This window comes from Podarcis tiliguerta, assembly GCF_965153285.1.
Source record: "Podarcis tiliguerta genome assembly, chromosome: 16".
NCBI lineage: Eukaryota > Metazoa > Chordata > Lepidosauria > Squamata > Lacertidae > Podarcis > Podarcis tiliguerta.
Window position 1 is genome coordinate 40995323 of NC_139549.1, and position 22819 is coordinate 41018141.

Here is a 22819-nt window from a genome sequence, read left to right on the forward strand (position 1 = left end):
AGAATGCAAAGCCTACTGTGAATAAAAAGATAACAGACATTGCCAAATCCTTTGTCACAGAAGCAATTCTGCTTGGACAGTGAGTGTCCTGCTGCCTTTTATCCAATTAAGAGTAAGAAGAATTTGGAGGAAGTTTTAACAACTAATTTTTGGATAACAATTTGAGTGTACATTTAAGAAGGTTACATGTGCCAATACACATGTGTGTAATTTTAAGCTCCCGCAGATCTGGAAACCTGCCTTTTTATTCACAACTGAAAAATTGCCTTGCAACATTCAATAGCTGTGAGGCCCTTGAAAGTTGGGTGTGATATTTTCTCCTCCCCTGCCTGATTCTTACAGCAGTTGAGAGGTTTTTTTTGATATTCACAAAGAGGTAAATTCTCTGTGAGCAAGATAATTAAGGAGGGTGTTCAGACTGAGCCAAGGTGCTGGATCGTGCAAAATTAAGTGCAGACACCGAAACAACTGAAGTTAGTGTTGGGTGTTAGTAACTATACTCGACTGATTTATCAGTGTCTTGATACCTCAAATCTTTGCATTACCGCATGTGCCTGAAGATTCTCGAATTCTTTCAGTTTCAAGATAAGCTCATCCTTTTCTTTCTGGAGCACCAGGTTTTTATTCTGAGATGCCAAGAGGCTGGCTGACAGCTCACTGTTGACCTGTGCTAGAAGTGTTACCTCCTCATGAAGCTTATAGTAGTCTTCAGAGAACTTTTCTTTCTCTTTCAAGATTTCTTCTTTTATTGTGATCAGATGTTTCTGCTCGGAAAGCAGAATCTCATTCTCCTGAAGAAGTTTAACACGTTCCAGTTCAGATGTTTCATGGCTGGAACGGAGATCTTCTAGGATCTTGGAGACACAGCTGTGCAGTTCCTGGAGCTCAGCTTTGGACTTCGTCAATGCCACAAATTCACCCTTCAATGTCTCAATATTGGATGCGAGTTGATCTGTTTCGACCCTAAGGATCTCCTTTTCCTTCATAATTTCCTCCAGCTTAGATTCAGATTTTAACTTCTCTTGTTTCAGCTTATCCCTCTCAGCCAACAGCTCCTTGTTTTGGGATGTTAGCTGTTCCTTCTCACTCTCTAACTGGCTGACACTGTTATGAAGCTGTGTGTTCTCTACCACAAAGGACTCTTTTTCCAGCTTCCTACTGTCCCGTTCTATTATCAGATTATCATGGACTGTTTTGAACTCTTTATTCAACTTTTGACATTCCTCCTGCAACCGAACCTTCTCTTGGCTCAGTAGCTCTTTCTCAGAAGAACTACTTTTAAATGAAGCTGCTAACAGTTGCTTGGCATGAAGCAAAGCAGAATACTCATTTTCTAACACTGTTTTGGCACTCTGGGTCTCTTTCAGGATTTTGGACAGCTCACACTTGTAGCTGGCAAGCTCTTGGTTTTCTTCCGTTTTTTGGTCAAGCTCTTGCTTCAAAGTTTCAACACTGCCCTGGAGTCTGGCCTTCTCTTGAGTGAGCATCCTCTTTGCAGAGATGTCCAATTCATGCTTCCTCTTCAAGTCGCATAGGGCTTTGGTCACAGACTGCTTCTCTGCAAGAAGCTCAGCACATTTTGCTTCCAGGATGGCCTTTTCCTTCAGAAGGTTCTCATTCTGCTTCTTGAGCTTTGAGGACTTCTGAGAAGTCAACTCCTTCTCTGCGCTCATCTGGCTTAGCTTTTCATTCAGCATCCTCTCGGTAAGAGTGGCATTTTCAGAGACATTAGCCAGCTTTTCAGAAAGGGCCTTGTTTTCATTCAAAAGCTCTTCTCTTTCACTCGAAAGTCTCCTCTCAGCAGAAAACAAGGCTTCCTTCTCTTGCAGCAACTGAATACACTCAGAGTCTGTTGACTCCCTACTGGCCTTGAACTCCTCCAGGAGCTTCGAAAGGCTGGCATGAGCAGCCTGCAGTTGAACCTTGTCTTTGGTAACCTTTTTCAGCTCCTTATTTGCTGCTTCTAGATCAGTGCGCAGGCCTTCACTTTTCACATCAAGCTTCTGCTTTTCATCCAGAGCCTGCTCTAAGCTTTTATGCAGCTCTTCCTGGCTTTTCAGGAGAGCCTCCTTATCTGACTGTAGATCCTGGCTAGTCTGCAATAGATGGTCGCTTTCTCTTTTCAAAGCCACATTCTGGTTTTCGAGATCCAAGTGTTTCCCCAGAAGCAAGTCCCTCTCAGCAGCCAGGGAAGTGACTTCTTCAAGCAGCTCCTTTTGATCCCTGGCCATGTCTTCATAAGAACTCTTCAGCTTCTGAATGACGTCATCCTTATCTTTGAGAAGAGCAGCGTTTTCCTCAGAAAGCTTTCTCTGACAATCCTGGAGCTCTTCCCTTTGGCAGACGTGCTTCTGACATTCCTGCGCCAAGGCATCTCTCTGGGTCCGGAGCTCATCCACCTGGCGGAGGAGAGCCACCTTTGAGGTGCGCAGAGCATCATTCTCTCTAGTGATTTTAAGAAGATCATCTTGGGCTGCCTCTATTTCTAAGAGCAACTTTCCTTTCTCAGAAATTAATTCATCATTTTTAGTTTTTTCCTGCTGCGTTTTATTCTCAGCTTCTTGTTTCTCCTTTATGATTTTTTTGTTCTCCAGGTTAAGTTCTTCATTCACTGTCCAAAGCTTTTCCTGATCTTGTTTTAATAACCCAATCTTGGACTCCAACTCTACAAGTTTTGATAACAAGGAACCTTTTTCTAATTTTAAAGCATTCCCCTCCTGTGCCAAGGTTTCTTTCTCTGATATCAAAGCCCTCATCTCCTCTGACATTAGTTCAATCTCTTTTCTGGCTGCTGCTAACACAGAGGTTAAGGACTAAAGAAACAAAGGATGGGGAATAGGGAAACAAAAAACAAAAAATGAAGTCAAGCAGACTAGTGCAAAGTGTGGATTAAAGACAAATAGCGTTACTGTTGCTTTTTAAAAACAAAAGTATATAATGACACACACACAGCCCTGCTGAATACTTCCAAATCCTTTTGAATGCTAAACAAATGCCATTATATTGAAATGTCTTAAGCTCACAAGTTGCATGGTCTTTAATAAACTTTTGAGCTCACAAATGATCACACAGCCCAACTATCAAATGAGTGCTTAAGGCAATGCAGCAGCTGGAATATAGAAGGGGATTTTAGCTAGACAAAAGCTGTAATCATGTGTTTGCCAAGGCAGGTAAAAGTCTAACTTATTTAAAGGCAGCAAGATTAGATCCATTGCTCAGTTTCAACATCTGCTGCAATGTCAAAACGAGATTTATATTTCAACATGAGCAGTAGTGATGGCACAATCTTTGGCCTACTCTTTGCAGCTGAAATATAACCCCCCTTCCAATTTTGAGAGGAAGGAACTGTGCATGTTGTGCCTGGACAAGTTGTCAATGAACATGAAACCCAAAGAAACAAGGCTGAGCTGGTGAATGAGCGAGGGCACAACCACTGACCGATGGCACTCTGACAGGGGAAACTTCCCTGAACTGCTCCATAAGGAGAAGCAGATAGCTCAGTTGGTGGAGCATGAGACTCTTAATCTCAGGGTCATGGGTTTGAGCAAAAGATTCCTGCATTGCAGGGGGCGGACTAGATGACCCTCGTGGTCCCTTCCAACTCTATGATTCTGTTATGATAGCTAATGTTAAAAGTGTCCCATCTTTAAAAGGCATTTTCACCAGTTTGTGAGCTGGCTGTCATTTACTCAGCTCCAATTTTAAAATGATTTTTTCTGAGGTGTTAAAGTCCTACAATGGTGGTATTAATGAAATGTCAAATAAAGGGGGAAAGCTCAGTAGTCTCAAAGTTTAATTTATATCAGCTTTGGTGACAATGCAAATCCATCCTTTAGAACATGGCAATTTACAGATGTATTTCAAGCTTTTCTCCCCTATGTGGAGAGCATTTTATATGTACCTTATTGTAGTAATTAAATGCAAATAACCATATAGTATTGGACCTCATCTCATAGCCCTTTGGCCTGTGTGTCAACATATACATATGCAGCTACCAGTGTAATAAAACGTAAAGCTCAAAGCACATAGGCAACGAATAGGAGATGAACGCAAGGAACAATGTCAAGGAAATGCAAAAAATAAAATTTAGGCTATTCAAGTCACAATAAGGACAATGTGGAACACGGACAGCTTTTTGCATGGTATCAAGCAGTAAGAAATGCCAGTAAAACCCACCACCTCCAAAGCTTGTTTTGCCACTTCAAATGGGATAAGGGATTTTTAAGCGTCCAATGAAAAGAATTTTTAAAAAAAGTAAAGTCAGTTACCTACAGAAGAAGGGAATGAGAAATTACAGGGCTACAAAGGATCTAGAATACATTTACTTCCTATGTCATTGAACTGGGCCTAATTGCACTTAAATTTATTCTTGGGGAGACTTTGTCCTTCTTGAAAATTTTAAAAGTAATAATACTGGGCATATTGCATCCTCCGAGCAGCTTCTCTTTCTATCTGATCATTTTTATTTTTATTTTATAAATTTTCCCCATGATTGCAGGTCTTAACTTCCTTTCTTGCATCTAATTCTTTGGAAAGAAAGGACATAAAATCTGTAGCCAACACCTGAGAATTACACTGGCTTGATGAACAAATACAAAAACCCTAATGTTCAAGTGTTGGTCACCTCTTGAGATATAAATTAGCTAATTAGCATTGACCTTTATGCGATTTATTGACCCATAAGGCAGTGTCAGGCTTCATTTGGAAGCGTCAACATCAAAGCCTCTCTGCAAACTGTACAGGAGTTCCTGTTCCCAGTGGCGGAGGAAGCCTCTCGGGCACCTGGTGCGGGGCGAGGGTGGGGCGAACCGCCATGGGGGGGGCAAACTATCCATAGGAACGGACGGGATGGGGCACCATGGCGCACCCCCTCCCCCCGTTGTTTGCTTGCCTGCCTCCTCCAGCCATCCCACAATGCCCGACCCAGGGGCAGGGCGATCATGCCCGGTTGGGGAGCATGATCTGGTGTTGCGACCCAGCCTGGAAGCGCAATTTGGCGCTGTGGCCAGGCCGAGAGGCACGGTTCGGCGCAGCGGCCAGGCCGGGGGGCATGATCTGGTGTTGAGGCTGGCCGGGAGGCATGATTCGTTTGGTGCGGCCCAGCCGGGAGGTGCAACCTGGTGCGGATCCGCCGGGGGAGATTTTGTCACACCCTGCCCCGGCTTGATACCCAGGGCAGACCGCACCCCCTGCACCCCCCTTGCAACGCCCCTGCTTGTTCCATTAGGCTTGGGAAGCCAAAGTTCAGTCTGACAAGGTACCAGTCATACAGCTCCCTCATGGGTGAGTGGCTCAAAAATTAATGCCTTTCCCATGTCAGCTCGATGGGCCAGTCAGCTATGGACATATATTGACTTAAAAGAGCCATCAAGCAAATGCAGAGAGTTTGGGACAGTGTAACTGAGCCACCAAAAAAGTCCAAACTTTGGCTACCTGTTTCAGAGAAATACACACCTTTGCATGCTCTGCTTCCTTTTTCAGCTCCTTGGTCTGTTTTTCTAAGTCACTGTTCACCTTTTGTGCTGTTGTCAATAGCTGTTGCGTTTCCTGAAGTTGTTGCTTAAGCTCCTTGATGGCTGCATCATGCTTGGCGGCCATCTCTGAATGTGTTTTTTTGTGCGTTGTCTGCAGATCTTTATACTGATTTTGGCCAGTCACAATTTTCTTCTCCTGTGAATATAGAGAGCCAATACAGTTCAGCACAGTGTCCTGCTCCCTTCCTATGCAGCTAGCCATGGTGTTCTGCAATTGCTTTCTCATCATGTAAGAGCACATTTTTCTTGAATTAGAGTTGAAAGAATAGCTGTGCTAAATCTAGCGTAAGCAGGGTCTTTGAAGCCTTGTGGTTTATTAGGTGTAAAATAGGTTGTATGTGTGTGTGTGTGCGTGCGACAGAGAGAGAGCTTGAAGTAAGTAACATTGGTGTAATGGTTTCAAAGAGATGAAGAGTCAGCATCAGCGGTAAAGCAGCAATGTTTTGCAACATAAATATCTCAAGCTACAGAATGGCTAATTAGGTTTGAATGTTTTAAAGAGAGAGAAATTGAGTTAGCAGGAGCAGTGATGCATTTATTCCCAGCATCACTATTTGCTTGAGCCATCAGTAGAGAGCAAGAATGCTTGTGCTGGCCTATAGTTGCTTCCTGGCCGCTCTGGAGAAATGCCCATGCAGCTGCTCTTACCAGGTTGCTTAATTTGTCCTGCATCTTTTGCAGTTCAGCCTGATGCTTCTTGTGCGCTTCCTGTTGCTCCTCTTCAGCTTTACGTGTCGCCTGCTCCAAATTTTCCTGCAGCTGAGAAGCTCTCTCACTTGCCTTGGTGAGCTGAAGCTGAAGCTCCTCTAGCTGCCTAAAATGAATCATAACCAAAAAGAGAGAGTCAGCAACTCTTGGAAGCCTGTGCTTCATAGCACAAAAGCATTATCTTCCTTTAAAAAATGGCACCAACCTGAGAGGTACCGGAACTGAGTTCCCCCAAGTTCCTGCATGTCACTATGTGTCTGTTCTTACCCTTGCTTTTCCCTTTCCTCCCTCCATTGTCTTCCCCTCCAAGAATAGATGGTAAAGTCCATAGGGCAGGGTCAGGTGGCTGTTTTTATACTGTGACCATGTTGCTTTTTTAGGGTGCAAAGGACAAAAACAATTTGAATTTTGCTTACACACTTTTGAATTTCAGGTCGAATGGCAGCAGACAGTGCAGGTATCACTACCCACTGATCATACAAGTGAACATGTGAAAATGTTTTGCAGAGGAGCAGTAGGGCAAAGAGGAGCATATGCTTCCATTTTCTACCTCCCTCTGCATTCCCTTGCCGTAATTTACAGATGTAAACTAGATACAGGTTTACAAAGAATTCAAGGAAGCTTCAAGCCTCGAGCTAAACAGAAGCAAACAAAATAAAAGAGCCTGGCTGCTATATCAGACCAAGGGCCCCATTCAGTCCAGTATCTTGTCCTCACAGCTGCTGACCAGATGTCTCTGGGAAGCCCAGGAGCAGGAGGTCAGTCCCACCCTACTCTTGTTCTTCAGCCATTCTTATTTAGACAAGCCGACCTTATCATTACTACGGAAAACCCCAAAGAAAGTTTACCAAAAGTGACTGAGATAAATAAAAATCAAACAAAAGAATTTGGACAAGTGGCTGGTTTTCAAATTAACTGTAAAAAAACACATATTTGTTAGTTAAAAATATGGGGCCAGAGGAAAAAAACGAAATAAAACCTTTCGGGAAGAAAAAGATAATAAATTAAGCCTAAAGAAATTTGAGATCTGAACACAACTAACTGGCTCCAGTATTTTCAATATAATGAAATAGTTAGAAAAGACAAACAAAAAGGTTTTGCAACAGAGCTATCAAGATTAGAGAAAGATTTAATTCAATCGAAAGAAAATCTTTTATCCAAAATGTATAAACGCCTCCTTGATTGGGTGGGAAGTCAAGGAAGAGGAGGTAAAATCAGTTATGGTTCAATGGGCCCAGGACTTCAGTTATAATATCCAAATGGAGGCGTGGGAAAGACTTTGGAAGGTAGACATAAAATTCACCGCATGTGAATTTCTGGAATAATTTCTTAAAGAAAATCTGATTAAAATGTTTTACCGATGGTAGCTGACTCCGGCCAAATCAGCCAAAATGTATAAAAGAAAGCGCCTTCATGGATCACTGCCTTGCCGTGGCGAAGGGGCTTGAATAACTCAGAGAAGCTATGAACTATGCCGAGCAGGGCACCCAAGATGGACAGGTCATAGTGGAGAGTTTTGACCAAACGTGATCCACCTGGAGCAGGAACCGGCAAGCCACTCCAGTATCCCTGCCAAGAAAACTCCATGGACAAAGACAACAGGCATATACAAGTTATGACGCTGGAAGATGAGCCCCTCAGGTCTGAAGGCATCCAACATGCTACTGAGGAAGAGTGGAGGACAAGTACAAGTAGATTCAGAGCTGATGAAGCGGCTGGGCCAAAGCCGAAAGGACGCTCAATTGCGGATATGCCTGGAAGCGAAAGGAAAGTCCAATGCTGTAAAGAAAAATATTGCATAGGAACCTAGAATGTAAGAACCATGAACCTTGGTAAGTTGGATGTGGTCAAAAATGAGATGGCAAGAATAAATATTGACATCTTGGGCATCAGTGAACTAAAATGGACGGGAATGGGCGAATTCAGTTCGGATGACCATCATATCTACTACTGTGGGCAAGAAACCCGTAAAATAAATGGAGTGGCTCTCATAGTCAACAAAAGAGTGGCGAAAGCTGTACTGGGATGCAATCTCAAAAATGATAGAATGATCTCGATACGAATCCAAGGCAGACCTTTTAACATCACAGTAATCCAACTCTATGCACCAACTACTGGTGCTGAAGAAACTGAAATTGACCAATTCTATGAAGACTTACAACACCTTATAGAAGTGACACTAAAGAAGAATGTTCTTCTCATTATAGGGGATTGGAATGCTAAAGTAGGGAATCAAGAGATAAAAGGAACAACTGGCAAGTTTGGCCTTGGAGTTCAAAACGAAGCAGGGCAAAGGCTAATAGAGTTCTGTCAAGAGAACAAGCTGGTCATCACAAACACTCTTTTCCAACAACACAAGAGACGACTCTACACATGGACATCACCAGATGGGCAGCATCGAAATCAGATTGATTATATTCTCTGCAGCCAAAGATGGAGAAGCTCTATACAGTCAGCAAAAACAAGACCTGGAGCTGACTGTGACTCAGATCATCAGCTTCTTACAGCAAAATTCAAGCTTAAACTGAAGAAAGTAGGAAAAACCACTGGGCTGGTAAGATACAATCTAAATCAAATCCCTTATGAATACACAGTGGAAGTGAGGAACAGGTTTAAGGATTTAGATTTGGTGGACACAGTGCCTGAAGAACTATGGATGGAGGCTCGCAACATTATACAGGAGACAGCAACGAAAACCATCCCAATGAAAAGGAAACGCAAGAAAGCAAAGTGGCTGTCCAACGAGGCCTTACTAATAGCAGGGGAGAGAAGGCAAGCAAAATGCAAGGGAGATAGTGAAAGATACAGGAAACTGAATGCAGATTTCCAAAAAATAGCAAGGAGAGACAACAAGGCCTTCTTTAATGAGCAATGCAAAGAAATAGAGGAAAACAACAGAATGGGAAGAACCAGAGATCTGTTCAAGAAAATTAGAGATATGAAAGGAACATTTCGTACAAAGATTACCATAATAAAGGACAAAAGTGGTAAGGACCTAACAGAAGCAGAAGACATCAAGAAGAGGTGGCAAGAATACACAGAGGAATTATACCAGAAAGATATGGATGTCTCGTACACCCCAGGTAGTGTGGTTGCTGACCTTGAGCCAGACATCCTGGAGAGTGAAGTCAAATGGGCCTTAGAAAGCATTGCAAATAACAAGGCCAGTGGAAGTGATGGTATTCCAGCTGAATTATTTAAAATTTTAAAAGATGATGCTGTTAAGGTGATACACTCAATATGCCAGCAAGTTTGGAAAACTCAGCAGTGGCCAGAGGATTGGAGAAGGTCAGTCTACATCCCAATCCCAAAGAAGGGCAGTGCTAAAGAATGCTCCAACTACCGCACAATTGCACTCATTTCACACGCTAGCAAGGTTATGCTTAAAATTCTACAAGGTAGGCTCAAGCAGTATGTGGACCGAGAACTCCCAGGAGTGCAAGCTGGATTTAGAAGAGGCAGAGGAACCAGAGACCAAATTGCAAACATGCGCTGGATTATGGAGAAAGCTAGAGAGTTCCAGAAAGACATCTACTTCTGCTTCATTGACTATGCAAAAGCCTTTGACTGTGTCAACCACAGCAAACTATGGCAAGTTCTTAAAGAAATGGGAGTGCCTGATCACCTCATCTGTCTCCTGAGAAATCTCTATGTATATTGTCTCCCTGGTTATTTAACTTATATGCAGAATTCATCATGCGAAAGGCTGGGTTGGATGAATCCCTAGCCGGAATTAAGATTGCTGGAAGAAATATCAACAACCTCAGATATGCAGATGACACAACCTTGATGGCAGAAAGTGAGGAGGTATTAAAGAACCTTTTATTGAGGGTGAAAGAGGAGAGCGCAAAATATGGTCTGAAGCTCAACATCAAAAAAACTCAGATCATGGCCACTGGTCCCATCACCTCCTGACAAATAGAAGGGGAAGAAATGGAGGCAGTGAGAGATTTTAAAAGACGCCTGCTTCTTGGGAGAAAAGCAATAACAAACCTAGACAGCATCTTAAAAAGCAGAGTGTAGATGATAGAATATATAGAACTAGCCAAAATGGAAGTTTAAGAGATGATTCAAAATAGAGATTAAATAAAGAATGGAATGTCCTTAAAGAATATTTACAGATACATTGTAAAAAATTAAATGCTTTGATGAGCCTAGACTGAACTTTGCAGGACAATATGGAATACGAATAAATTAAGTCATAATTAAAATCAAGAAGTGATAATACAAAGTGTGAAATCGAAAAAGAAGCCTAGAAAACATAGTGGGATGAATGGAAGTCAAAGGAATATGTGATTTTTTTCTTGTTTGTTTGCTCTTTGGTGTTGTTATTGCATTGTTTTGTTTTTTTGTTTATTGAAACAATACTTTAAAAACAAACAAAGAATAAAGTATTTTTTAAAGAATAGACAAGCCTGCGCAGATGTTTAGAAAGTTTGTATGAGTTCAAATTAGTTTTACTTTACTGGCATTTTAACCTTTTGTATGTTTCTAATTATGGTTGTAAAAACTTTAGTGGTTATTTTTTGTAAACCGATTTGAGGGTTTTTTCCTGCAGTCCAGTGGTATAAATTTTATGAAATAAATAAATACATAAAATTGGTATCCAGAGGCTTCCACCTCTGGTCCTCCATCAAGATTAATAGCCATGGATAGCCTTGGATCACCCATGAATCTGTCTAATCAAGCCCCTTTTAAAGCCATCTAGGTTGGTGTCTCCCGCCACTGCTTAAGGCAGCAAACTTCATTGCTTCAGCTAAGGCGAAGCACAAGCCATCTGGTTCTCTTCAGTTTAATTTTCAGCCCTGGCTGGCTGACGAGGTGGTACCTGCACACAGCTCTCTGTCCCCAATGCACACACAGTTCGCAGTTCTGGACTGCTTTCAGATTGGGATGGTGGGGATTTAAAAAACGAACAAACAAGACTTTCCTGCTTACCCCTTTGGCATGCAGAAATCATTCCTGGCCATACCCTAGATTCCTTGGCAACCAGCATGTCCGCACAAGGGACACCTATTTTGCTGGGGGCAGAGCGATAAATATTTTTTCTGTTGAATCAGACCGTTTGTCCATTTAACCCAATACCGCTCTACAGGTCTTGATCCAAAGGTCTTTCCCCACCAGTGCTGCTGAATATCCTTCTAACTCCATCTTTGGGAGGGAATGTAGCCCAGCGCTAGAGTACACGACACGTTGGGCTGGGCAATATCTGGTTTTCAACATTGTGACATATCACCAGCTAACCATCGTGATATAGTGATATATCATGATGTCTGAAGTAAGACTGAGAAGGGCTGAAAAAGCGGCTGGGCTGTGGAGGGAGGAGCGACCAGGAGGGAAGGAAGGAGGTTGCCTGCTTGCTCAGGCGAAGGAGCTCCTGCTCCCTCCCTCTGCAGCCTGGCCTCAGCCGAGGGGAGCCTGAGAAGGTGCTCCATCCGCCTGCCTGCACATTTGGCAGCCTCTTCCCTCCTGGCTGGCTGCAGGAAGAGCAACCAACCGAAAGGAAAGAGGCAGCCCACTTGCTCAGGCAAAGGCAAACACACAGGCAGGTGAGCAGCCACTTTGAAGTGGCAATAAATTGCGGCTCACCGGCCGCTGCCAGCACAGTAGAGGCAGGCAGGCAGCTGGGAGTTAAATGCACTGTGCTGGCAGTGGCTAGGAAGCCGTGATACATTGCTAGCTCAAAATGTCTGAAACCAGGATCGCAATCTGAATTTCATTCCAGTTTCAGACGATGAACTGAAATATCACCCAGCTCTAAAGACATACAGTGGTGCCCCGCAAGACGAAAGCCTCGCAAGACGGAAAACCCGCTAGACGAAAGGGTTTTCCGTTTTGGAGGTGTTTCGCAAAACGAATTTGCTATGGGCTTGCTTCGCAAGACGAAAATGTCTTGCGAGTTCCTGCGGGGTTTTCCCCCCCTCCCCCCCTTTTCCCCAAGCTGCTAAGCCGCTTAACAGCTGATCGCTAAGCCGCTTAACAGCTGATCGCTAAGCCACTTATCAGCTGATCCACTAAGCCCGCTAAGCCGCTAATAGCCTTTTAGCAGCTAATCTGCTAATCCCTTAAGCCTTTAATAGCCGCTAATAGCCGCTAAACCGCTAATAGCGCTAATCCGCTAATGGGCTTGCTTCGCAAGACGAAAAAAACCGCAAGACGAAGAGACTCGCGGAACGGATTCTTTTCGTCTTGCGAGGCACCACTGTACATGCAGACTGTTCTGCTTCCAGGATCTCCAGGCAGGGCTGGGAAGGACCTTCAACTTGAGGAAGCTTTCTGAACCTGAGATGCCAAGAACTGACTTCCGCAGGTGATCTGCCACTGAGATCCCCACCCACCTTGCCCTAAGGTTTGCTTTGCTTACTAGCCAAAATACATGCAACAAAACAAAACAAAATTCCTTGGTTAATGTTGCCCACATCCCTTGGGTTGAAATCAGCAGCACCACACATGAGGAACAGTTTAGAAGTATTATAAGCCAAGAGCCAGATGCACAACTAAAGAGAGTTTGGTAAGAGGAACTCATCCTCCTCAAAACGAAATCAGAGAAAATGCACAGCTCCTGGCAACCAGGTAAGGGTAGCAGAAAGTGCCAGGAAAGATAAATTACTTCTCTTTTTGCCGGAGATCATCATTCATCTTTGTAAGCTGTGAAGAACTGTCTCCTGAGGATTTCATTATTTCGGCTATATCGTTTTGGAGTTTGGCTTTAGCCTCGATCAGTTGGCGCTCTCTCTCTTCTCTTTCTTTCATTTTCTTCTCCATGGCTGAAGAAGGAAGAAAAGTGATCAACCAAGTACATAAACAGCATATTCAAAAACAAACCACATGCCCTGAAGACATAAGAGATGGAAAGCATAAACTTTAATGTAAAGTAAGGATCTATCTGTCTATCTAATCTCCAAGAATGCAGCTGACTTCAAATGGAAAGTTACATGTGGAGTTTCAAACTTGGAATTGAATGTAAACGACAACGAAAGCTTTGACCAACAGGATGAATAGCACAAAAGCAAAAGTCTATCTGGAGTTAAGCAACTCTGGAGAAATCCTGCAAAAGAAAGGAGGAAGGACAGAATCAGAGAGGGGCTTCTCCTGCTAATATGAAAGATAGTTTGCAAAGCCCCGTCTCAGAGGGTGGATGGGAGCCGACCACTAGGAAGGAGAGGAGTACCAGCAAGTCCAGTCCAGAGGCCGAGGTAAGTGGGCTGAGACGAGGGGTCCTGGGAGGGGGATCTGACCTTCCAGCAATGTTGTCTAGATCTAGGGTGGCGGCAAATGTCTAAGCAGCAAGGAGGCTAAACTTCAAGATCTAGGCTTCATTTTCTAGAGGCCAGATGTCACATGCCCTGGGGTGGATTTCTTGATGCTGTTTTTAGAATTGTCTTTCAGGTTGCATTAAAGGTAGGATAAAATTACCAAAAATAAACCTGTAACATTCCTGTTGTTTGTCCAGAATTTATGAATAAAATAAAATGTGCCACATGTAATGGTTGGAACATCACATGAAAATGTACTATAAAAAAACCCAATACTTCAACCTAGTCACCTTCTCTTACCTGCCAAGTTAGATCTCAGCTGATCCAGTTCAGATGACATGTGTGCAAATTGTTGTTCTTTTTGGTTTAGTTTTTCAACAGTTTCTATGGGAATAAAATGTTAGGATTGGTTAGATTTTTAAACAATGTCACATTACATTTAGAATAAGGCATGTATGATAAAAGGAAGCAATTCTGTCTGTCTGCCACACTCATTTAAAAAGATTTAATTGCATTCTTAGGAACCATACCTTGCATAGATTTTTGTATACTTTCTGCCTCATCACCAGCCTCAGTAAATTTTTCTTTCTGGGAGGTAGAAAAAAAATCACATTTAACCATTTGGCTTAATATGATAAGGCACTACATTGATTTTTTAAAAGATATACTGTAATTGGTTCAATACACCTTTAAGCCAACAACACAGGGTCTTCACAGCACCTCACTCTTCTTTACAGGGCATGTGAAAAGGACATGAAGTCACCTGAAAACTGTGGACAACACAATGACCTTTGCTACAGACCAATGGAGAAAACTCTGACTTGGTGTATTTCGAGTCTGAGAGAGCATCTGGGAAGCAGAACTCCTCCTTATTTTATGTTAAAACCAACAGCTTTGGGTTTTCCCAAATCTGTAACATGTGGGCTGTTGCACAGACAGATGCCTGTACCCTACTGAATGGTGTGCTGCTATAAAGAAAAAAACATTATGGACCATGTGTTGTTGTAACACTTTTCTTGGTCTGTGGCAATTGCCACTTAGTCCAACATCACACCTATCAATAAGTGCACAATAGACTGGGAGGCACGAGGAGTGAGTACATCGTTGCTTCTGTTTTCAGATATAAGCATCTGTGTGGAGTGTCAGCCACTAATGGATATGTCTTTGCTTTCTGTCAGATGCTCAGAGGGGCTGCAGCCCAGCACTGGGACTCATGTTTTGCATGCAACTAATTGTGCTGCAGACTGCATAGAAAGAGCAGTGGTCCTACTCTATACAATGCAGCTTCCTAGGTTAATAAAATATTGAGCTTTTAATACTCCAAAAATTGCAGTGACCCTGAGAAAGGCAGACCAGCAACGTGTGGACCACGAGCAACGAGTGGGAAACAAAAGACATGGCTCTTGCCCAGACACAAACATACCAGTGGAATCCAATAGATGGTGCAGAAAGGCACTTCATTATGTTTTTAGGATTTACTACAAGGCAACATTTCAAGCCACAGAGTTTTAATCAACAAGAGAGCTAATAGTTTCCTGTCCAATTTTGCCAAAGACACAGGTGGATGTAAAAATGACTAGATCTGAAATTTCCAATAAATCCCAATTATAAAAGCCGCAAAGCATAGCTCAGGGGGTGCAGGTGAAATTTCCACCAGCTACTTACCAAATCTTCAAGCTCCTTTCCCAAAGAATCTTTAAGCTGATTTACTTCACCCAAGTGATTTTCAAGATCAAGAATCTTTTGCTCTTTCGCTTGTAGTTCTTTGACCAGACTAACAGCCTAGCAAGGATTATTATGTTGTGTGAAAATAAAAGAGTTACAAAAGGACAAAACAAAGGATTTTGTTGAAGTATTAAATAATAATAAAAATGAGATAAAAATAAACAAAATGCATGAATATAAACTAAACAGAAAATGGTATGTAAACTAAATTAGAATTGTGTTCAGAAGTATCATGTATATTTTCATTTCTGCATTAGGAATATAATCATGATTACTGATTTTTTTTAAATTGTCTTAGTTTTAGGCTCCAATACTAAATACTAAATGGCTAGACCACTGAAATTAATGGGGCCTACTTCTGATCTTAAGATTGTGCAAGTATTTGCTTTGATCACACTGTGAAACAATAAGCATTTGTGACATTGGGCATACATTCATTCCCATGACTGACATTATGGCCAGTTACATAGGTCATGAACAGCCTTCTAATGATAAAGGTTTAACTGTTCAACTTGCAGGAAATCTGCAATTCCACAGGACTTTAAAAAACAATTGATGCCTGAAAGGAAATATGTAAAAGCTAGTATCTAAGTTATCATGTGAGGGCATTACAAGCACTGTTATTATCACAGTGTTTACTTGTGCAAGAAGGAAACCTGCTAGCTATTTGCTCTAGTTGGAACTTGTAAATTCTGAGAGCACCTGGTGCTACAGCACTGCTAAAGCTAAGCAGGGGTCCACATGCTCAGTAGCTGCACAAAACACCACTAGGAGCCCTGCATAACTAAGAACAATAAATAACTAGGAAAATCAAAACCTGTTTTTTTCCTAATTCAAGAAAAACAACCTCTCTCTCTTAAAGATATTTCACCTCTCTCATAGGGAGATAAAGTATTTCTGTTGTTGCTATAATAATATTATATATACTGCTTATATGTCAAAATGGCTTCTCGGTCAAGGCAGAGGATGGAGGGAGCATCGGAGCCCAACACATCCTCTGCATCTCACCCTGGGCAGAATTCCCAGGAGCCAATAAGCAGTTCAGGCAGACTCTGAACTCTGGAGTTGCAACAAGCAGATTTCTAGACTGGATTAAAACTCTGGTAGGTTGCAATACAAACAGGAAGTGTGCTCATTGCTGCCTGAATAGTTAACACATATACCAAAATAGTACTCCAAATAAAAACACATCTAGCCCACAATCCTATTTTTCCATAGTGGCCAACCACAAGCCCACAGCAGGCCCATAAGCAAAACATGGGCATAAATGCATTTTCCTGCTGTTGGTTCCCAGCAACTGGAATTCAAAGGCACACGACCTCTGAACCAGCAGGCAGCATCTAGCCATCATGACTAGTAGCCATTGACATTTATCCTTCAAGACATCGCCTCATCTCCATCTAAAGCCATATAAGCGGTGGCCCTGACAGCCGTCTTGTGGCAGCAACGACATAGTTTATGCACCGCATGAAGCACTTTGTTCTGTCTGCCCACTGATAGATATGTTTTATGTCTGGATTTTTAAAAACTCATCACTAAATAATATTTCATAACACCCTTTCTCTAAGAACAGACTACCACAAAACAGCATAAATAAAAGTTTTAAAAAAATGAAAAAAATAAATGGATGGATGGATGTTGGTACAAACCTGGCTACTTTCATTATTCCTGTCATTCTCTAAACTCTGTATCTTTTTTTCAGCTGCCTCAAGCTCCTTGCTAAGCTTCTCCAGCTCCAGTTTACCTTCAGAACTTGCCATCTGAAGAGCATCTAGTTCCAAGAGCTTTGTTTCAGTGCCTTTGATCTTTGCTTTAAGATTATCAATCTCCTTGGCTTGTTCTGTGCACTTGGCCTGGAGCCCCTCTAGCGTCTTTACCTTTATCTCGGCCTCCTGTAACTTGTTCAGAGTGTCTTCCATTTCCACCAAATGCTGATCTTCAGCACTTTCTAATTTGGTGTTCAAGGCCTCCAAGCTTCTCTCCTTGTCCTCTGTGACTTCCAGCAGCTTCTCTTTCAGAGTTTCAACCTCCTTCAGGAGATGCAGCCTCTCGTTTTCTTGCTTTAGTTTCAGGTTTGATGTTTCGCGCTGATGCTCCACTCTCATCTGCTCAATCTGGGTCTTGAGCTCTGCAAATTCAGCTGTCTGAGCCCCAACTCCTTTGCTGAAAGAGGTCTTCAGCTCTTCCATTGCTTGATGATGTGAGGCAATGGCAGACTCCAGCTTGGATTTCCATAACTCAATCACATCTGAATTCTCCTTGTGGGCAGCATCCAGCTTCATTTTCAGGGACTCGTTCTCTTTCAACATCTTTTCATTGGATGCCAACAAGGTTTTAATTTCCTTATGGTATGACTCTTCACTGATTCCAACCTTCTCTTTCAGTGACTTCACCTCATCCTGATGCTCCTTGCTTAGCAGTGCCATCTTCTCTTGCAGTGTGCTGATTTCTTGCAGCAGTGAGAGAGAAGTGTCCACGTTGCTGGCTGGCTTACTGGACTCTAATCTTGCTCGTAACTCAGTTACTTCTTTCTGCCGCAGTACTAGATCTCTTTCCAGTTCCATTATCCTAGATTTTTCTGATACAGTGGCCACCTAGCATCAGAAGCATTAAAAAAACAAAAAGAGGGCAGAAATGGTTAAAACAGTGGATTTCATTTAAGAGTGGAGAGGTTTGCTGATCACTTCCTCAGGACAGTAACTTGGCTTCCAAGGAGGGTTTCTGGAAGGTTAACTAAATCTTGGCAATCTATTTTAAATTTCCACCTTTGGTGATATTGCAAATTGAAGTCAAGGAATGATAAATTAAAAGCTACTGAACATGTGCCTATAACAGCTTCATGACCATCATTTAGTTGTTCTTTTTAAAACGTCTTTGCCTCCAAAAGCACATAGTTCTCAGGTATATTCAAAATTACACTTTAGCTCCAACTGATCTGTAGGTTATCTGACTGAAGTTAGTGATAATACAAAACGGGTTAAGTCAAAAGCTTAGAACGGCAGCACATTTTACTTGACAGTTTGTAAAGCACAAGGAAGATCTAGCTCTGGCTGGAGCTGGAGGCAGAATGTGGTCATGGCCCTTTCAACCGTACTAAAAGGGGCCTTAGACTAACATTTCCTTTACATTTTTAGGATTATACTAAAAACGCATACAGTGGAACCTTGAGTTGCGGACGTAATCCGTCCCAGAGGCACGTCCACAACTCGAAGCGTTCACATCTAGAAGTGCCATGTCTGCGCACATGAGTGGCATGATTTAGCGCTTCTGCGCATGCGTGAGCGGCAAAACCAGTAAGTAACCGTTCCGGTACTTCTGGGTTGCCATGGGATGCAACTTGAAAAGACGTAACCTGAAGCGGAAGCAACATGAGGTATGACTGTACGTGCTGGATAGGACTGATTAAGTGTTCTAGTCCAAATCATCCTGGATGGTGAAGAAGGATGTAAAGCATCTAGAATAAATGAAAACAAGCTTTTCATAAAATCCTGGCTGTGGTAGATAGACAAGAGTTTCCCTTCCCAGTCCTATAAACTAAGCTACCTCCATCCAAACCCAAGCTCACTCTAAACTTTGCCAAGTCTTCCTCCCCCCCCCCCCCGCTCTCCCCATGAGATTCTGAACAAGTGTCATGTGCTAATATTTGGACACTGGCACATTTCCGACTGGGATGAAAATGATCCATTTGGTTAAGAGTCTTATTCAGATGCAAAAGAAAGATGATTTGATAAGCTGCAAGTAGGTTTTGGAGCAGGACGCAGCAAGTTGACATGCCTGAAGTTAAGAATCAGGTTTTGACCTCCAGAAGTGAGATGTCTAACTGACAGAGGCTCAAAGTTAAAGGAATGCTTCAGGTTCTAGCCACAAACTATTCCATTTCAAAGCAAAAAATTCAAATAAAAGTTGTGTTATGTCTGCTAAAAAGTACAAAACAGAAGTTCAGGGCACAGCTACAAATATTTTCAAACTCTGACTGTCTGAAGTGATCCAGATTCAGATGAAGCACCAAGGGTGTAGCGGGAAAGTTTGCCTCATCTAACTTTACTGTCTTCAGCAGAGCTCTTACTGGAAACAGCTTAAGGACTGGGGCTGCTGCTTCTAACCAAGACAAATGGCAGCGTGTGTAGAAATGCATAACGATACAACTCCATCCCCTCAGGTTCTTCACAAAAGGTCACGTTTCCGTACAAGCCCCACAAGTAACCAAAGTGGCACTGAGCTATCCAAGAACTTTTAAAGCCCTTTCCTTACAACATCAATCACTGCAGGAAGAATCACCACTAAACTGAACCAAAACATCAAAATTAGTCTTCACAACAAACTATTTTATCATCAGCTGAGGAACGACTGTGTAGAATTGCAAGGTCTTCACTCACTGTGGATGTGCTTTTGGATGTGTTATTCTCTACTCTTTCATTTGAAAGTATCTTACCTGGATTTTGTTACAGTAAGAAAGCCATTTTAAGAAATTAATTGTATGTTTAATTGTACCCCACACCACTGTACTCTTAACAGTGTAATGGCAGTAGAAGACAGGGTGACATATCCGATCTTCTCCCCAGACATCTTATGCCCATTCAGCTTCAGCCTCAAGAACCTTCCCCATCACGAAAAAACCCAAAACCAAAATCAGGTCTTGTTCATTTAAAACAGTGAAGTTCATTACCCTAGTGTCTTCTAACTCCCTCTGGAGTTTCTCAGCTTTGGTCTTTTCAAAGAGCAGGCTCTGTTCAAGCTCCTTAATGCGCGCATGCTCCAGTTTGGTCTGCGTCTGTTAGTAAAAAGGGAAAGGAAGAGAACACAACAGTGCCACCATCACATGCCAGCACAAGAGGAAAGAGGAGCTACATGCAGGATGTGCCACCAGTTGTCTTCTACCAGTGATGAGCAGCAAAAGAGGCACGTGGGTAACAAAACCAAAAAAGAAAAAACAAACAAGGTGATGTTGCAGGTGAGAAAGACCGACTTGAAAGTGTGTGACGACAAATGGCTGATATGTTGAGAGAAAAGATGTGCACACAGAGAGACAAAGGAGCATGGAGGAGAAGAAGAAGAAGAAGAAGAAAAAGAAGAAGAAATGGCAAGGTAAAGTCATGCAGCCAAAGTTATTTATCAGTGTGACAATTATCAGCACAAATTAGAATAGTTAATGCTTTGTAAGATGCGATTCAAATACCTGAGGGCAAAGACTTGTTCTGTGCTGTTCCAGAGGGCAGGACTAGATCCACTAAATTATTGGAGAAGAGATTTTGGCTGGACTTCTAAACAGCAGGAGTAGTTGGGCAATGGAACTAATGAACTACGTGGGGTTCTCCCTCGCTGGACCTCTTTAAGACAAGGCTAGGCAGCCATCTGCTGGGGATGCTTTCGCTCTGGATTTCCTACATCAAGCAGGGGACTTGATGGCCCTTCAACTCTCTGAAGCCCTCCTTCACCACTGCAAGACTGCTGGTGCTCACTGTGAAATGTTGACTGGCTTTAAAAAATAAATAAAGGCTTGTGGTAGCAGGCAAAATATCCACTCACTTTCTGCTTATGGACAAGTCTGAATGCATCCCTAGAGACTTACAAGCTTTTCTGCTCAAGGTCTTGCTGTACTTAATAGTTTCTACTATTAAGAGAAGAGTAGAAGATTAGAGATTCACTTGTCACCCAAAACGCAGAAATTGTATGAATTGGCATTAAGCGCCAGATTTATCTAAGTGTGTGTGTGGGGGGGGGTGACTAAAGTTAACTTGGATTCCTTCCAAAGATTGATCTAGGGTTTCTCGGGGCATCTTATTAGTGAATTACCACAGGATGCCCACCCAAAAAGAACTGCTACAAAATTGATCAGAAGTGGTAAAAGAGAGCTGGAAATTGCTTCAAACCAAAAAGTGATGCAGGAGGATTTGGGGATTTTGTGATGTGAAGAGACACAATTGCCTTGAACAGGTATCATGTGACATGCCTACGAATCCTGACCATAAACAGGTGCTGCCATCTGTGGAAGATCAAAACATTCACACTGACACTATAAGTCCCAGGTTCCCTCCAGAAGGGCCTTGCAACCCCCACATGCCTTCTCCTTTCCTTCTGGGCCCAGAGAGGCACATGGGAGTGCATAGTGGCAGCAGCCGTGAGCAGGAGGAGGCAGGCTCATTTGGGGAGGGCAGCACCACACGGCACCTTCTCCAAGGGCCCCTCCAAACCTGGAACCAGCACCAGCGAGGGGTGGTGTACTAGGGCGTCAATAACCATCCTTGAAGTGGACTGCAAGGAAAACCTAGTTGCTGGGTCAAAACAAGTACCAAACTCCTTGTTGAACATTGAGAAGTTATTTTTGCCTATAGAAGCCATTTTCTGCTCACCTCTTTTGCTGCAAGGTGGACAAATGAATGGCTGGACAGCATCCTAAGAAGCCCTGAAGCCTTCAGTTGCTGACATTTAACTCAGAATACTTGTAAGCAATATCTGCTTTTAGTACAGGCACATAAGAGAGCTCTCCAAGGAAGCCCTGCATTATATATAGATGACAAAAGTATTTAGTAGTTATTTACCTCATGACTAGCATGCCAGGTAGAGGAGTCACCTCCAGAATTAATTACTGGGTGTGAATCTGGAAGGTCTGGTTGGATTTTGCCCTCCCTGAAGGCCTGGCAGGCTTAGCCAGATCCAAAGGTGCCTTCGCTGTGAGCACCTAAGGCCGGTCCTGAACATGCAGCTAATGATGTAGGGATTGGGGGACAGGTCCCGAGGGGGGCTAAGGGGGTGTCGTGCTGTTGAAGGCACAGCTGGGTGAGACAAAAGGGGGCCATTCCCAGTGGCTGCACCCAGATTATGGAACAGCAGGTCCTGTAATGGGCAGTCGGTCCCCTCCTGTTCTTCACCACTTACCAAATGCCATTTTTCTTAAACAGGCTTTTTTGTTGATGAGGCAGACAATGTTTCCTTGGTTTTTCAATAGCTGACACTGTCCCTTTTTTGTAATTATTTTATGAAACAGCAGTATTTTATTTTATAAGCTGCCCTGAGTGGTATTTTTACACCAGAAGCGCAAGGTATAAATGTTTCAAATAAATTGATTTGAAGAGCTCAATTAATTAATAGAGAACTTGTTTTTTATGTGTAAAAAACAAATGAGGAATGGCTAACAATGAGGTATGGCTAACTTTTTACCACTTGCAGCACAGAATATTTCAACCAACGGAAGTTAGAAAGTGAATAAAACACGGTGTTGGCAGAGCATCTCTGAAAAGTTTCACCGGAGAGCAGCCATAGCTCAGTACAAGATACATTTGCGGTGATGGGACAATAGCAGCCATGATAACCAGCAGCCACCATCTCCAGTATACCAACTGGAAAAGATCAGTCAGTCTCAACCCATTCCAAGTATACCCAAAAAATTGGATGAGACGTATTTCTTTTTATTACCTGCCATTTAAATAGCACTTTTCTACAGCTGTGTATTACTAATGAAGAAGCCACATATCATTAAAATCAATTAATTTAAACAATATTACAACCAGTAACACTAAAGAGGAGGTAGAAACAGAACAATTAAGGCAAGGTTTTTAAAATTCTAAATGCCTACTAAAATAAATACTTCTTAACAGC

At 42.5% G+C, this 22819-nt stretch overlaps 1 protein-coding gene across 40 annotated transcripts in view; it reads right to left on the bottom strand.

Annotated features, from left to right (window-relative positions):
• The window catches only part of CLIP1 (CAP-Gly domain containing linker protein 1), a 102810-nt gene that overhangs the window by 35595 nt on the left and 44396 nt on the right, over positions 1-22819 (bottom strand). For 12 of the 40 annotated variants that reach the window (XM_083418988.1, XM_083418983.1, XM_083418991.1 and 9 more), the window contains 8 exons: positions 16873-17817; positions 15164-15280; positions 14029-14086; positions 13799-13882; positions 12853-13009; positions 6183-6348; positions 5455-5670; positions 528-2813 (listed from right to left, as the gene is read on the bottom strand). In XM_083418988.1, the coding sequence (XP_083275114.1) occupies positions 528-2813; positions 5455-5670; positions 6183-6348; positions 12853-13009; positions 13799-13882; positions 14029-14086; positions 15164-15280; positions 16873-17817 (4029 nt within the window). Of the gene's footprint in view, positions 1-527; positions 2814-5454; positions 5671-6182; positions 6349-12852; positions 13010-13798; positions 13883-14028; positions 14087-15163; positions 15281-16872; positions 17818-19889; positions 19995-22819 lie in introns of all 40 variants that reach the window. The other 28 variants (XM_083418977.1, XM_083419014.1, XM_083419013.1 and 25 more) reach the window with 7 other exon arrangements.